The sequence below is a fragment of the Sciurus carolinensis genome, chromosome 5 (assembly GCF_902686445.1).
Source record: "Sciurus carolinensis chromosome 5, mSciCar1.2, whole genome shotgun sequence".
In the NCBI taxonomy this organism is placed as follows: Eukaryota; Metazoa; Chordata; class Mammalia; order Rodentia; family Sciuridae; genus Sciurus; species Sciurus carolinensis.
The window spans coordinates 100614388-100630409 of record NC_062217.1 but is presented as its reverse complement, the minus strand read 5'-3'; the positions used below and the strand labels follow the sequence as shown (position 1 = coordinate 100630409).

Here is a 16022-nt window from a genome sequence, read left to right as displayed (position 1 = left end):
TCACTACTTCCTAATAGTGCCATGGGCAACACCTTTAATATGTGGGCCTTTGGGAAACACTTATGCCAACCTAGCAGTCACATTGAACAGTGCGTTGACTGCAAAGTAAGCTTCCTGGGGATAATGGTGCTTTCAGTGACCTGCCAAGCATCCCTCATGGTAGGGGCTTTGCAGAATCATGTGGCAGTTGGCTTTCCCAATAGGAAGCTGTGTTAGAGTCCTCAGTAAACTCTAGATACTGCTGTAATGTATGCATCTGTTAGTTTACAAATGCCAATTTTTCATAACACTTAATAACTCACTTCAGAGGCTCCTGGTAAACTGTAAGTGAAAAGGGAAAACAAGGACTTGCATTTGAGTCCTTGGCCATCTGGAAGATCCCAGAAAAGCACAGCTTCAGTCCATGACTTGGTGCAGGTGGGTTTTTGTGGGTGTGAAGCCAGGGTGAAGGAGTGAGCAGAAGAGTGAGTTGGGGAAGTAGAAAAGTCCATACAGGATGGGATCATCAAGGTAATGTTGACGGCAACCAGGACTCAGTTCATCTGCAAAATGTGCGAAGATCTCCCTTAATTGTCAAAGGACAGAAGGGTGAATGCTTCTGTGCCTGCCCCCATTTCTCTCTGGTTGAAGGTCATCTATGGGAGTGGTTGGTTCCCCCATACTTTTGGGGAAGGAAAGAGTGGCAGGATGGAGAGAAGTCTCCCAAGATATGTAAGAAGTTCAAAGGCAGAAGGAGAGCTGCATTTGAGGTACGATTTTGTCAGCATGAACTGAGCCTGACCTCTCATGGGCTTTCCATCACCACTGTGGTCAAAGTCTGAGGTGGGCCAAGAACTTTGACTGGGGCCATGGAGCACCATCTATCTTGGTGACTAGAAGAGATGCTCAGCATTTCTGCTGCCTGTAGAGATGACTTCAGATTGTACTGTGAATCCATCCTAGCCTTAAGCGGAGTCCATTACTGGATGCCTGTCCAGCTGTCTAATTCTGTGTGATCCTGAGAAAGTTGTTTAACATGCCTGTGCCTGTCCTCACTCATCCAAGGGTATTGACAATAAAGACATGCCCACTGGGTGGCTGCAGGAATTAAACCATCATAAATGTTGAACACAGGTTGAGTCTGTGGTGAGGGTCCCAATGCTGGTACCCTTTCTCTGGTCTCTAGGGAACATGGTAGAAGCACATGGGGACAGAATGGATTAAACCAGGATAGATGTAGCATTGTGACTCCCTTGTGGGTGAGGACTGGGAAGGTTCACATGGGAGAGGTGACATTAAGTCTTGTTTGATGAGTAGAATTTGGACTGGGTGAGAGAGAAGGGAAAAACACCATGGGTAAACCTTCATTCATTTTGCTAGGAAAATTATATAAACACCTATTGTGTGCCAACCTTGAGCCAAATGCTGAGCTTTCAGCAGTGAAGAGGACAGACACAGTCCCTGCCTCATGGGGCTCACAGTCAGAGGTGGCAGAAGAGGATCATGAGGAAAGCAGGTTGTGCTATGGTTTGGCAGTAGGGACATGTAACTAGGGAGGGCTGCAATCACGCTGGAAGGGGAGGAAAACCTGCAACATTGACACTGAGGAGAAGGGACTCCATCCCTAGTGCCATTTGGAACCATGGTCTACTCAGCTTCCCTTAGAACAGAGATGCCTCCCACAACCCTGATACACCACTCCTGCCCCCAATAGAAGTCAATCACCTGCTGCCTGTCACTGCTTCTCCAAAGCCTTTCCCAACTTCCCCTGCACAGGGATGGTGCCTCCACACCACTGGGAAACCTCCCTTTTCCCTTCCACCCCTGACGTTCACATGCTTCATCTGCCTCTCTGTCAAACTCAAGAATAGTGACAAGTCAAGTGCATCCTCAGCTGTGAGGCCAGAATAAGAAGGCTTTTGGTAAATGTTTTTTAAAGGCTTGCATTAAAAAACTTTATTCATGGAAAATATACAAACCATAAAATATATCCTCATAACCACTTTTTAAAGTCACAATTCAGTGACATTCAGCACATTCACCTTGTCGTACAACCATCACCACCAACCACCCTCAGATCTTCATCTTCCCAAACTGAAACTCTGTCCTCATTCAACACTAACTCCCCATTCCTCCCTTGCCCAAGTCCCTGGAAACCACCATTCTGCTTTCTGTCTGATTGTGACTACTCTAAATATCTTATATACTAAGCAGGCTCATACACTATCTGCCCCTTTGTGACTGGCAATAAATGACTTTTAAACAGTGGAGGGCTGCATGTGTGGCCCAGGTCACGCAAGCCATAGAAACTTGGGTGGACTGAAGCTCTTTCTTTTCCTCAAAGGCCATTTCATTTTCATAGCCTTTATCAGCTGCTCCCAGACTGCTGGAATTTCTCCTATCTTTGGACAAATCGGCACTCTGCTAACACCACTCTCGGGGTGCTTGATGGGCTTGGAAGTCATTTAGACCAAGAGGTTAGGGCCCATGTTCAATTCACCCTTTTATCTCAATGCCTTACCAGCCCAGGCCAGACCCCAAGTGGGTTCTCAATCAATTTGGGTTGAATTTGCTGCAACGCATAACATAAGAACAAAGGCAGAATGAGCCTTGTTCCCTCCCTACAAATAGCTGTTCTTTGCTGCCCTCCCCTCTCTACTACATTCTTCTCTGTCAATCCTGTTCTTCCTCTGAATACTGCCAGTGAGAGGATCCATGGGAAGCCAGCCAAGGCAACATCTCCTGCTGTAGACCAACTGCCTAAGCTGTGATGTGGCCTCTTTGGTGTTTGGGACACTCTGCTCAGGTGCTTGTCCATCCTGGAAACCCAATACTGGCTTTTTCCCAAGGTCCTAAGCACCCATAGCTTTGTATCTATTCTTCCTTCTTGCTCTCTACTTTGCTTATCTCTGAATACAGCTTATCTCTTTGGAGAGCTGACCTTGGGGATGGGTCAGGGTCCCCACTTGATTCATCATTCTTCTAGTGCTTAGAACATGCTTTGCTTACTAGAATTTTGCATATACTGTCTATTTTCTGTTGTTGTACCAAAAAAAAATGCAGGAATGGGTACCTTATTAAAAAAAAAAGTTTAATTAGTTCAGTTTTGAAGGCTGAAAGTCCAAATAGCGTGGGACCTCCTGCTGACTGCATTATCTCATGGCAGGGAGCATCATGGCGGGAATGCATGTGAGAGGGAGACCTCAGGGTGAGACAAGAACTCAGAGACAGTGGCAGGACCAGTCTTGCTCTTTTATACCAACCCACTCTCCAAGAACTACTTAATCTCTTCTGAGGTCAATGTCTCCTTGACCTAACCACTGCCCACTTGGCTCCACCTTATAAATATTCCACCAACTCCCAACATCATACTGAAGACCAAGTATTCAGCACATGAACTCCTGGGGGACAAACCACATCCAAACTATTGACTGCACATTCAGCCAAGGCCACTGAATGCCTGCACAAAAGTTTTCTGATCTCAGTGTGTGTGGTGGGAGTGGGACATTCATCTCAAAAACATGCAAAATCAAGAAGGTAAATGAAGGTAAATGAATTTGTGTAGTCCTCAGGGAGACGTGGCCTATGTGGGAGTGTTAGAGAATGATTGGCCCCGCTAAGAGCCTTCAACTAAAGGCAAGAACAAACAACAGAACATCAGGACCCACAGAGTGTCACGCTTTATACTACTACATGATGTTGGTACCATCTCAAACCTGGGTAATAGAGAATTATCCCTATTTTATGGTTGAAGAAATGGATGTCTTTCATAGCTGCATATCCAACACAAAGGTGGATAGTGGAAAGTTCATGTGAGATCCAGGTGACTGAAGTGAACCCTTTGGGACAGAAAAACCCTAAAACCATTCTTTTGGTGCAGTCCTGATAACCAAGCTAGCTCTCTTTGGGGCATGTCTCTGGAACTGCTCGATGGTCAGGCAAAAGTCAGCCCTTCTCCAGACCACTGTCCACATTCAGAAATGCCTAAGAAGTTGCCTTCGAGACAACTTACATTGTAATCTTTCACTGCAGACACTGCCCTGGCCAGGAGCAGCTGAACAGCACTGATTTGATTCAGAAGTCAATGACTTGTGATCCTCTTTCTGCGATGGCTTTTCAGAACATGAACACAGGTATGGGCCGGGCCGTGGTCTGGTTTGGGTAAAGGAAGCCTTACATACAATGTTTGCTTTTGATCTTCTGCCACCACTGTAGTTTGTTTCCCAAACAAAGTTTGCAACTTTTTTACTTTAAAAATGATTCTCAAATCTACTTATGGTTGGGAAGATCTCTCCCAGTCAACCTTTGGCTTTGATTGGGTATGTGGATCTGAAATGCATTAGCTGTGGTGAAGTGCTTTCTAGCCCTCTGGTTCAGCAGAGGGATCACCCACTATGGAGTGATATTTTTAGGAAAATACACCATGCATTTTAGTTATGCTTCCTTTCCATGGCCCAGTCTATCACTCTCCATGGCCCCAGAAAACATACACAGGGAAGATAACAATTTCCTCCTGGCAAACTCCCAGTTGAATGAAAGACAAAGAGACTTCCTAACTAGGGAAAATATTTATATTTGATGAGCATTGAACCTGGGCACTGGATTTGGAACACCACCAAACAACTCTCTAAATTAACTGTTTGCCAGGTTCCACCATGTTTCCAGAGAGGGAGAGATGTGGAAGGATGGCAGTGGTGGGTCACCAGTGGGGAATTTTCTCACATGTATGTGACAAGCTTTGGAGAGCCTAACCCAACTCTGCCTTGTGGGAACAACTGTAGTGCTGCACTTTGGATCTCCTTGAAGTCCCAAACTGGGAAAGTGCTCCAAAGTACCCAGACTGGGCTGTTGGCTCCTGTCACTCTCTGACTGTTAGAAGCCTGTATTAGTCAGCTTTCTATTACTGTAACAAATAACCCAAGATAAGTCAACTTAAAAAAGAGGAAAGTTTATTTGGTTTATTTGGTTCAGAAGTTTCAGTTCATGGTTCTTTGGTCTTGTTGCTTTGGGCCTGTGATGGAGCACAGGGTAGAAGAGGCCTATTCATCTGATGGTGGTTAGGAAGCAAAGAAAGAGGGGGAAGAAGGGGCTAGGGTTCCAATATCCCTTCAAGGGCACACCACCAATGACCTAAACTCCATCCATAGGCCCTACCTCTTAAAGATTCTACCACCTCCTAGTAGCACCACAAGCTAGTGAGCAAGGCTTTAACACATAGTTTTAGTTGTTGCCAGCAATTACATTCCTGCTTATCTTCCATCTTGTCCCAAAACCAATGCAGGAAAAAACAAACAAAAACACTATCAAAAGTCAGACAGAAAAGAGGCACCACAGCCCAGTCTACCTGGCCTCTGTTCTTCAGGTCAAGCTTGACCCGTATTAACCCAGTGAGGCTCGTTGGAAGAAAGTGCTCAATGATCGCTTCTGAGTTTTGCTAGGAAATTAAATGCAAGCTACCTCTTCTTTCAGGGTGTGTGTGTGTGTGTGTGTGTGTGTGTGTGTGTGTGTGTATGAGAAAGAGAGAGAGAGAGAGAGAGAGAGAGAGAGAGAGAGATCCCTCATTTTATATTGGGTTCCAAATAATTTGTGGGTAAAAAGCACAATATGGTGTTTTTTTTAAAGTCCATTTTTATTTTATATGGAAGTAGTTGTTGGAAGTAAACTTTATAATTTAGTCTTTAGTTAATAGTTTATCAGTGAGGTCATGACTAAAATTGAGTAGTAATTAATATAGACAGTGATGACACAATGACTCCAGGGATTGTGTGTCTACTCATTTGGGGGAAAAGATGATAATTTACTCTCTTATAAAGAAAGCTACATCTTTCAAAAATTTTTTTAAATTATTTATTTATTTTTTAATTTTTTTACATACTGCATTTTGATTCATTGTTAACAAATGGGATACATCATTTCATTTCTATGATCATACACGATGTAGATTAATACCATTCATGAAATCATACATGTACATATGGTAATGATATCTGTCTCATTCCACCATTTTTCATACCCCCCTCATTTCCTTCTACATAATCTAAAGTTCTCTCATTCTTCTATCACTCCCCACACCCCCATCCCCATTATATATCTTTCTCCACTTACCAGGGAAAACATTCAGCCTTTGGTTTTTTGGGATTGGCTTATTTCACTTAGCATGATATTCTCCAATTCCATCCATTTATTTGCAAATGCCATAATATTATTTTCTTTTTTTTTTTTTAAATTATAAATCAACTTGGGGTTGATGCTTTAATTTTTTATGACATTGCTGAGATACACCTATTTTTTAATTTTTTTTATTATTATTGTATACAAATGGGATACATGCTGTTTCTCTATTTGTACATGGAGTCAAGGCATACCATTTGTGTAATCATACGTTTACGTAGGGCTATGATGTTTGATTCACTATTTTTTTCCCTTCCCCCCCACCCTTCCCACCCCTCTTTTCCCTCTATACAGTCCTTCTTTCCTTCATTCTTACCACACTCCTTATCCCTAACCCTAAACCTAACCCTAAACCTAATGCTAACCCCTCCCAGCCCCTATTATATGTCCTCATCCGCTTATCAGCGAGATCATTCATCCTTTAGTTTTTTGAGATTGGCTTATCTCACTTAGCATGATATTCTCCAATTTCATCCATTTGCCTGCAAATGCCATAATTTTATCATTCTTCATTGCGGAGTAATATTCCATTGTATATATATGCCACAGTTTCTTTATCCATTCATCAACTGAAGGGCATCTAGGTTGGTTCCACAATCTGGCTATGGTGAATTGAGCAGCAATGAACATTGATGTGGCTGCATCACTGTAGTATGCTGATTTTAAGTCCTTTGGGTATAGGCCAAGGAGTGGGATAGCTGGGTCAAATGGTGTTTCCATTCCAAGCTTTCTGAGGAATCTCCATACTGCTTTCCAGAGTGGCTGCACTAATTTGCAACCCCACCAGCAATGTATGAGTGTTCCTTTTCCACCACATCCTCGCCAACACCTATTGTTGCTTGTGTTCTTGATAATCGCCATTCTAATTGGGGTGAGATGAAATCGTAGGGTAGTTTTGATTTGCATTTCCCTTATTACTAGGGATGTTGAACATTTTTTCATATATCTGTTGATTGCTTGTACATCTTCTTCTGTGAAGTGTCCATTTCCTTAGCCCATTTGTTGATTGGATTATTTGTATTCTTGGTGTAGAGTTTTTTGAGTTCTTTATAGATTCTGGAAATTAGCGCTCTATCTGAGGTATGGTTGACAAAAATATTCTCCCACTCTGTAGGCTCTCTCTTCACATTTCTGATAGTTTCCTTTGCTGAGAGAAAGCTTTTTAGTTTGAATCTATCCCAGTTGTTGATTCTTGCTTTTATTTCTTGTGCTATGGGAGTCCTGTTAAGGAAGTCTGATCCTAAGCCAACAAGTTGAAGATTTGGACCTACTTTTTCTTCTATAAGATGCAGGGTCTCTGGTCTGATTCTGAGGTCCTTGATCCATTTTGAGTTGAGTTTTGTGTAGGGTGAGAGATAGGGGTTTAATTTCATTCTGTTGCATATGGTTTTCCAGTTTTCCCAGCACCATTTGTTGAAGAGGCTATCTTTTCTCCATTGCATATTTTTGGACCCTTTGTCTAGTATGAGAAAATTGTATTTATTTGGGTTTGTGTCCATGTCCTCTATTCTGTACCATTGATCTACCTGTCTATTTTGGTACCAATACCATGCTGTTTTTGTTACTATTGCTTTGTAGTAGAGTTGAAGATCTAGTATTGCAATACCCCCTGCTTTGTTCTTGCTACTTAGGATTGCTTTAGCTATTCTAGGTTTTTTATTCTTCCAGATGAATTTCATAATTGCTTGCTCTATTTCTGTAAGGTACATCATTGGGATTTTAATTGGAATTGCATTGAATCTGTATAGCACTTTAGGTAGTATGGCCATTTTGACAATATTAATTCTGCCTATCCAGGAACATGGGAGATCTTTCCATCTTCTAAGGTTTTCTTTAATTCCTTTCTTTAGTGTTCTGTAGTTCTCATTGTAGAGGTCTTTCACCTCTTTTGTGAGATTGATTCCCAAGTATTTTATTTTTTTTGATGCTATTGTGAATGGGGTAGTTTTCCTAATTTCTCTTTCTGAAGATTCATCACTTATGTATAAAAATGCATTGGATTTATGAGCATTGATCTTGTAACCTGCTACTTTACTGAATTCACTTATGAGTTCTAAAAGTTTTCTGGTGGAATTTCCAGGTTCCTCTAAATATATAATCATGTCGTCAGCGAACAGGGATAATTTGAGTTCTTCTTTTCCAATTCATATCCCTTTAATTTCTTTGGTCTGTCTAATTGCTCTGGCTAGAGTCTCAAGGACGATGTTGAATAGAAGTGGTGAAAGAGGGCATCCCTGCCTTGTTCCAGTTTTTAGGGGGAACGCTTTCCGTTTTTCACCCTTTAGAATGATATTGACCATGGGCTTAGCGTAGATGGCCTTTATAATGTTAAGGAATGTTCCCACTACCCCAGTTTTTTCTAGTGTTTTGAGCATGAAGGGATGCTGTATTTTATCGAATGCTTTTTTTGCATCTATTGAAATAATCATGTGATTCTTAACTTTAAGTCTGTTGATATGGTGAATGACATTTATTGATTTCCAAATGTTGAACCAACCTTGCATCCCTGGGATAAAACCCACTTGATCGTGGTGCACTATCTTTTTAATATATATTTGTATGCGATTTGCTAAAATTTTGTTGAGAATTTTTGCATCGATGTTCATTAAGGATATTGGTCTGAAATTTTCTTTCCTCGATGTGTCTCTGTCTGGTTTAGGTATCAGGGTGATATTGGCTTCATCGAATGAGTTTGGTAGGGTTCCCTCCTCTTCTGTTTCATGGAATACTTTGAGGAGTATTGGAATGAGCTCTTCTTTAAAGGTTTTGTAGAATTCGGCTGAGAACCCATCTGGTCCCGGACTTTTCTTTGTTGGTAGGCTTTTGATGACCTCTTCTATTTCATTGCTTGAAATTGGTTTATTTAAGTTGTGTATGTCCTCCTTGTTCAGTTTAGGTAATTCATATGTCTCTAGAAATTTGTTGATGTCTTCGAGGTTTTCTGTTTTGTTGGAGTATAGTTTTTCAAAATAGCTTCTAATTATGTTTTGTATTTCAGTCGTGTCTGTTGTGATGTTTCCTTGTTCATTCTGAATTTTAGTAATTTGAGTTTTCTCCCTCTTTCTCTTTGTTAGTGTGGCTAAGGGTTTATCAATTTTGTTTATTTTTTCAAAGAACCAACTGTTTATTTTGTTAATTTTTCCAATTGTTTCTTCTGTTTTGATTTCGTTGATTTCGGCTCTGATTTTAACTATTTCCTGTCTTCTACTACTTTTGGTATTGGTCTGCTCTTCTTTTTCTAGGGCTTTGAGCTGTAGTGTTAGGTCATTTTTTTGTTGATTTCTACTTCTTTTTTTGAATGCGCCCCATGAAATAAATCTTCCTCTAATTACTGCTTTCATAGTGTCCCAGAGATTTTGATATGATGTGTCTTTGTTCTCATTTACTTCTAAGAATTTTTTTATTTCCCTCCTGATGTCTTCTGTTATCCATTCATCATATAATAGTGTATTATTTAATCTCCAGGTATTGGAGAAGTTTCTGTTTTTTATTCTGTCATTTATTTCTAATTTCAATCCATTATGATCTGATAGAGTACACGGTAGTATCTCTATCTTCTTGTATTTGCTAACAGTAGCTTTGTGGCATAAAATATGGTCTATTTTAGAGAAGGATCCATGTGCTGCTGAGAAGAAAGTGTATTCGTTCTTTGTTGGATGGTATATTCTATATATGTCTGTTAAGTCTAAATTTTTGATTGTGTTATTGAGATCTATGGTTTCTTTATTCAGTTTTTGTTTGGACGATCTATCCAGTGGTGAGAGAGGTGTGTTAAAATCGCCTAGTATGATTGTGTTGTGGTCTATTTGATTTCTGGAATTGAGAAGGATTTGTTTGACGTACATGGATGAGCCAATGTTTGGGGCATAGATATTTATGATTGTTATGTCTTGCTGATTTATGCTTCCCTTAAGCAGCATGTAATGTCCTTCTTTATCCCTTCTGACTAGTTTTGGTTTGAAGTCCACATTATCTGAAATGAGGATGGATACTCCAGCTTTTTTGCTGTGTCCGTGTGCATGGTATGTTTTTCCCCATCCTTTCACCTTTAGTCTATGGGTGTCTCTTTCTATGAGATGAGTCTCTTGCAGGTAGCATATTGTTGGATTTTTCTTTTTAATCCAATCTGCCAATCTATGTCTTTTGATTGATGAGTTCAGGCCATTAACATTCAGGGTTATTATTGTGATATGATTGTATTCCCAGTCATTTGACTCATATTTGTTTTTTGACATGATTTGGTTTCTCCTTTATTTGGCTATTCCTTTAGGCTAGCGCCTCCTGTTGCTGATTTGCATCGTTGTTTTTCATCTCTTCCTCATGGAATATTTTGCTGAGAATGTTCTGTAATGCTGGCTTTCTTTTTGTAAATTCCTTTAGCTTTTGTTTATCATGGAAGGATCTTATTTCATCATCAAATTTGAAGGTAAGTTTTGCTGGGTATAAGATTCTTGGTTGGCATCCATTTTCTTTCAGAGCTTGGTAAATGTTGTTCCAGGCCCTTCTAGCTTTTAGGGTCTGGATTGAAAAATCTGCTGATATTCTTATTGGTTTCCCTCTGAATGTAATTTGATTCTTTTCTCTCGCGGCCTTTAAAATTCTGTCTTTATTTTGTATGTTAGGTATCTTCATAATAATGTGCCTTGGTGTGGGTCTGTTGTAATTTTGTATGTTTGGAGTTCTATAAGCCTCTTGTACTTGGTTTTCCATTTCATTCTTCAGATTTGGGAAATTTTCTGATATTATTTCATTGAATAGATTGTTCATTCCTTTGGTTTGTTTCTCTAAGCCTTCCTCAATCCCAATAATTCTTAAATTTGGCCTTTTCATGATATCCCATAGTTCTTGTAGATTCTGTTCATGATTTCTTACCATCTTCTCTGTTTGCCCAACTTTGTTTTCAAGATTAAATAATTTGTCCTTAATGTCTGAGGTTCTATCTTCCAGGTGTTCTATCCTATTGGTTATGCTTTCTAAGGAGTTTTTAACTTGGTTTATTGTTTCCTTCATTTCAAGTATTTCAGTTTGTTTTTTTTTCTGTATCTCTAACTCTTTATTGAAATGATCTCTCGCTTCCCGTATTTGGTCTTTTAACTGTTGATTGGTGCGATCATTTAATGCCTGCATTTGCTCTTTCATCTCCTCCTTCAATGCCTGCATTTGCTCTTTCATCTCCTCATTTGCTTCTCTGATTGTTTTAATTATGTACATTCTGAACTCCCTTTCTGACATTTCTTCTGCTGTGCTGTCATTGGGTTTTATTGATGTAGTATCTAGGTTTGTTTGGGACATTTTCTTCCCTTGTTTTCTCATATTGGTCAGATGTCAGTGGGAATCTGAGATATTGCAGATTTCCTCTATTGGCTTATAGTGTCCCTGTAGATTTCCAGTGTATCACCTCCCAGCCTTCAGTAGCCTGAAGTCTTGGAGGAACTTGATAATGCAGTGCTTCTGAAGAAAGCTGCCCCTAGCCCCTATTGGTTCCAGGTCTTGGAGCTGGCTCTGTGCGGAAAGGCTCTCACTAGGGGCCTGCACCGTGCAGCTGGCCGTGTGGGGGGAGCCCACCGCCGGAGTGTGGAAGGCTACCTGGGAAAGACTCTTGCTTCCCTGCCCTGCTCTGATAAGCCACTCCTATGTGTGCCTGCCACCCAGGCCAAGTTTCGCCCAGTGGGGGAGACTCACCCCGTGACTCTATTTTTGTCCAAGTCTCTCAATGCCTCCCCTTCTTAACTCCTGGGTTCTGGAGCGACTGGGGATGCAGTCCCCCTCTAGTCCGCCATCTTGGATCGCCCTGTGGAAAGAGCCTGCGGCCAGAGTGGGCAGAGCTGCCTGAAGAAGTCTCTGGCTGCCCTGCCCTGATCCCAGAGGCTGCTTGTGGATGGAAGCTCTCCGTTGGCTTAGGGACTTGTGGCTGGCTCTATGTAGAAAGGCTCTCACTGGGCAGTCTGTTCCGAGAAGCTAGCCTTGAAAGGCGCCTCCCACCGCAGGGGTCCAGGCTGCTTGGGGAGGTCTCTTGCTGCCCTGACCTGGTCCCTGAAGCCGCTTGCAGGCCGGAGCACCCCACGCTGGCTCCGGGGCTTGGAGCTTGTTCTGATCAGAAAGGCCTATTATTTTTCTTTATGGCCGAATAATATTCCATTGTGTATATATACCACAGTTTCTTTATCCATTCATCTGTTGAAGGGCATCTAGGTTGGTTCCACAATTAGCTATAATATGGTGTTTTGATCCTGCCCCTAGGATTCCAGAATAACAGAAGAAGGAGTGTTATTGCTGAGCCTGGTCAAGAAATTGTGCATGTGACACTGAAGCGTGACCGCCATCGTGGTTTTGGTAAGAGGGTCCCCTCCAGGTGAGACTCTCTCTCTCCTGTAGGGCAGACAGGGCTAGGTATGTGCCATTTTTCCCCTTTGATTTTTTTTTCTACTTCCCTTTGTTTCCCCTCCTCTCCCAGTTTGCCTTTTTCAGCGGTCACTTCTGCTTTTTCCTCCCTTGAGGTACCCCTAACGAACAATGGGACTTTTGAATCAAACATTTCTTTGTAGGCCCTGATACATTTTGGGGATGCATCTAAGCACAAGATAGGAAAATGTTTTCCCCCGATACCACGTAACATTTCTCTAGCATATGTAGATTCTTAGTAATGGGAAGGAACAGTCAATCTTTTTCTCATTATTGCTTACATTTGAAGACCCTTAAGATCATGTAAGGAACAAGATACTGAAACAGGGTACTTGATTAAAAATTATTTTTTTCCTATCTCTGATTATCTTCTGGAAAAAAATCCAGTGCATATTGCCAGCTGCATTTCTAGCTTTAGCTGTGATGGCTAAAGGAGGCATTGTACTCTTTCCCATGTATTAAACTCAGATCCAAATATCAGTTATGCCACTTGGTAGCTGTATGAGCTCAAGCAAACAACCTCTCTGAGCTATGAAGTCATTAAATATCATCTTACCATTAAATGCTATTTTGGATTACAGGTTTTGTCATTAATGAGGGAGAAGATAGAGGCCAAGCTAACCCTGGTATTTTTATATCTTCTATTATTCCTGGGGGACCAGCAGAAAAAGCTAAAACGATTAAACCAGGTACATCTTCTTGTTAAATTCCCAGAGATACTGTTTTAAGGAACCACCCTTTCTTATTTTCTTGATGGGGTTATTGAAATGTTTTATTTTTCCAGGAGGGCAGATATTAGCCTTGAATCACATCAGCCTGGAGGGCTTCACATTTAACATGGCTGTTAGAATGATTCAGAATTCTCCTGACAACATAGAATTAATCATTTCTCAGTCAAAAGGTATGTCTTTACCGGCTTTCAGAAACAGAAGAGACTTTTATTTTCAGGTGAACATTATTACGTTGGGCAACTTAACACAAAACTTCACATAGGTCTTTTGTCTTGCTTTCCTCATGGAAATGGCTTGCAAAGAAACAATGTAGTAGCACAATAAGTGGCACAAACAATAAGCTCTGCACTTTCTGGGGCAGAGTGGGTTCTGCCATTGCTTATCCTGCTGTAAGGCAGCAACCTACTCTCTTTATTAGGCCTGGCTGGATACACCCACTGTATGCTTTTCTGCCTACTCTCCTTGCATGACATGGAGGACATTTTTATTGTCTCTCAAGTCCTTATTGAAAGTGGCTGTTCCTGGATTCTACATAGTTTGGGCTTAGGTGTAGCAATCACCTGAACAGCCAGGAAGGAGACTGCAACTGATCTTTGAAACTGAATTTGCATAATGAGCATGCTGTTCTTGGTGGGTGTGTTACAGATCAACCCAAAGAGTCAAGATTATGTTTTTTAAAGATTTTTTTCCATCCTTTAGATAAGAATGAGAGAGCAATGCCTGATTAGATCAAAGAATGATATGATGATGTTTATTTGGGACAGGTTTGGGGGCTGGATGGAGGTAATAGGGGGAGGCTAACATCCTCCCTGTCCTAGTTGCTTGGGACCACGGATGCTTTTCTGGTTGGATGGTCTTGTAAGTTATAGTCTTACTGCAAACTCAGGCTTATGTTTTGCTTCCTCACACTCCAGGGGCATTGTACATTTTCCCCTATGTATAGAATGCTTCATATCACACTAGCCAGCATTTTCCAGGCCTAAGTTCAGGCACTTCATTTGCTCTTCCCTCTGAAAACCATGCACTCTCTCTTACTCTTACATGTGTGCACATTGTTACAGACAGCATTTCCAGGCATTGCAACTGCCCAATCCAGAAGACTTAGGATGTGGAGGGGTGGGGTGTGGTGATGCTGGTGCCTTGATAGTACAGTTTTCACCCTGGGCTAGAGCTGCCCCAAGGGCTAGCCTCAGCTCATGCTCAAGGCTGATCTCAGGCTCACTGTCTCTGGTGATGTCACAGTACTGACACTTCTTCCTAAGGCAGTTCAACAAGCCTTGAATTTTCCTCTACACTCTGCTGAGAGGGATACTTGATCCATCACTTTATTGTCAGGAAGCATAATGTAGATAATCAAATCACAATTCAGTATAGTCCAAAAATGGTCTGTTGTGAATAGGGTAGGTGTCAAAAATCGACACCCAAAGTCTGCAATATTTAAACCATAGCTTCATCTTAGAATTCCAGACAATGGGTTTTCCCCACAGTGTCTGGGAATTACACAACCTCTCACCTTGGGCCCCAGTCATCTGCTGAGAACGTGACCATTTGTTGCAGTTGGGGTTCCTTCTGCAGCTGAACCATTGCTGGAGGAAAAGGTTTCCACAGTGACACTGACTGCACCTCCCTGGGCACTGACTTCACTGCCATGAATTTCTATCTAGTTCAGTTGCTGTTGAGGTAGGCAGTTTAGATCCCAGGTCAGCTGCCAAATGGATAACATCCCATTATGAGCAATCATCAAGGTCTATGACAAACTGGGTTTTAATTATCCACAGAAGGGCTCCTAGCTCATATTTCTATTAGAGAGGACACAGGTTTCACAACTTGGCTTTTCAGTTCAGTCATAAGTCACATTCTTATCTCTCATGGAGGGCGTAGAAGAAAAGGAACAAATGTTTACAATATTACCAGAAGGACGATGAGATGTCCAGGAATATGGATGGTATTATGGAATGATGGCCTGCCCCCCAGTCCCTGCCAAACACCTTTAGATTCGAATGACTCAAAATTAAATTCACCGGGGCTAAGAGTGTGACCCTGTGGCTTAGCACTTGCCTAGCATGTGCAAGGTCCTGGGTTCAACTTTAAGTAACACACACATGCACACACATTCATGAAATAAAGTTCATTTAATATAGGAGTTTGAGCATTTCCCTGGGTGCTAATGAGTCTGTATTAAAGTAGTGAATCTACCCATAAGTTTACATATTCAGGCCTAAAGAAACTTGAATCATTATGCCTTCCCGCATATGTTTTAGAGTCATTAATGTTAACATTAATACATTGTTTTTATATATATGCTCTGTATGTATGTATGTGAGAGTATATCTACATATGTATGTAATTGATCTCTAAATAATCTATAAACATTAAAACCTAACATTATTATTGGTATTATCTCCATTTTATTTTATTTATTTTTTATTTTTTTGGTACTGGTGATTGAACTCAGGGGTGCTCAACTACTGAGCAACATCCCCAGATCTTTTAAAAATATTTTTATTTAGAGACAGGGTCTCACTAAGTTGCTGAGGCTGGCTTTGAACTTGCAATCCTCCTGCCTTAGCCTCCCAAGTTGCTGGGATTACAGGCAGGTAATGGGATTACCATTCAGCAATGGTTCAATTTCCTTTTATTTTAGATAAAAGGAAATTGAGTCCGGAAATGCTAACTGCTGTGGCCAAGGTTTACTATCTTTTTAAAGATATTTTTAGCTGTAAATGGACATAATATCTC

The 16022-nt window shown here is 41.1% G+C and overlaps 1 protein-coding gene across 1 annotated transcript in view; it reads left to right on the top strand.

Annotated features, from left to right (window-relative positions):
- Frmpd2 (FERM and PDZ domain containing 2) overlaps positions 1-16022 on the top strand; it is a 138577-nt gene that overhangs the window by 97031 nt on the left and 25524 nt on the right. Inside the window, 4 exon segments of the mRNA XM_047553810.1 lie at positions 4012-4112; positions 12391-12483; positions 13134-13241; positions 13337-13453. Coding sequence (XP_047409766.1) covers positions 4012-4112; positions 12391-12483; positions 13134-13241; positions 13337-13453 — 419 coding nt within the window.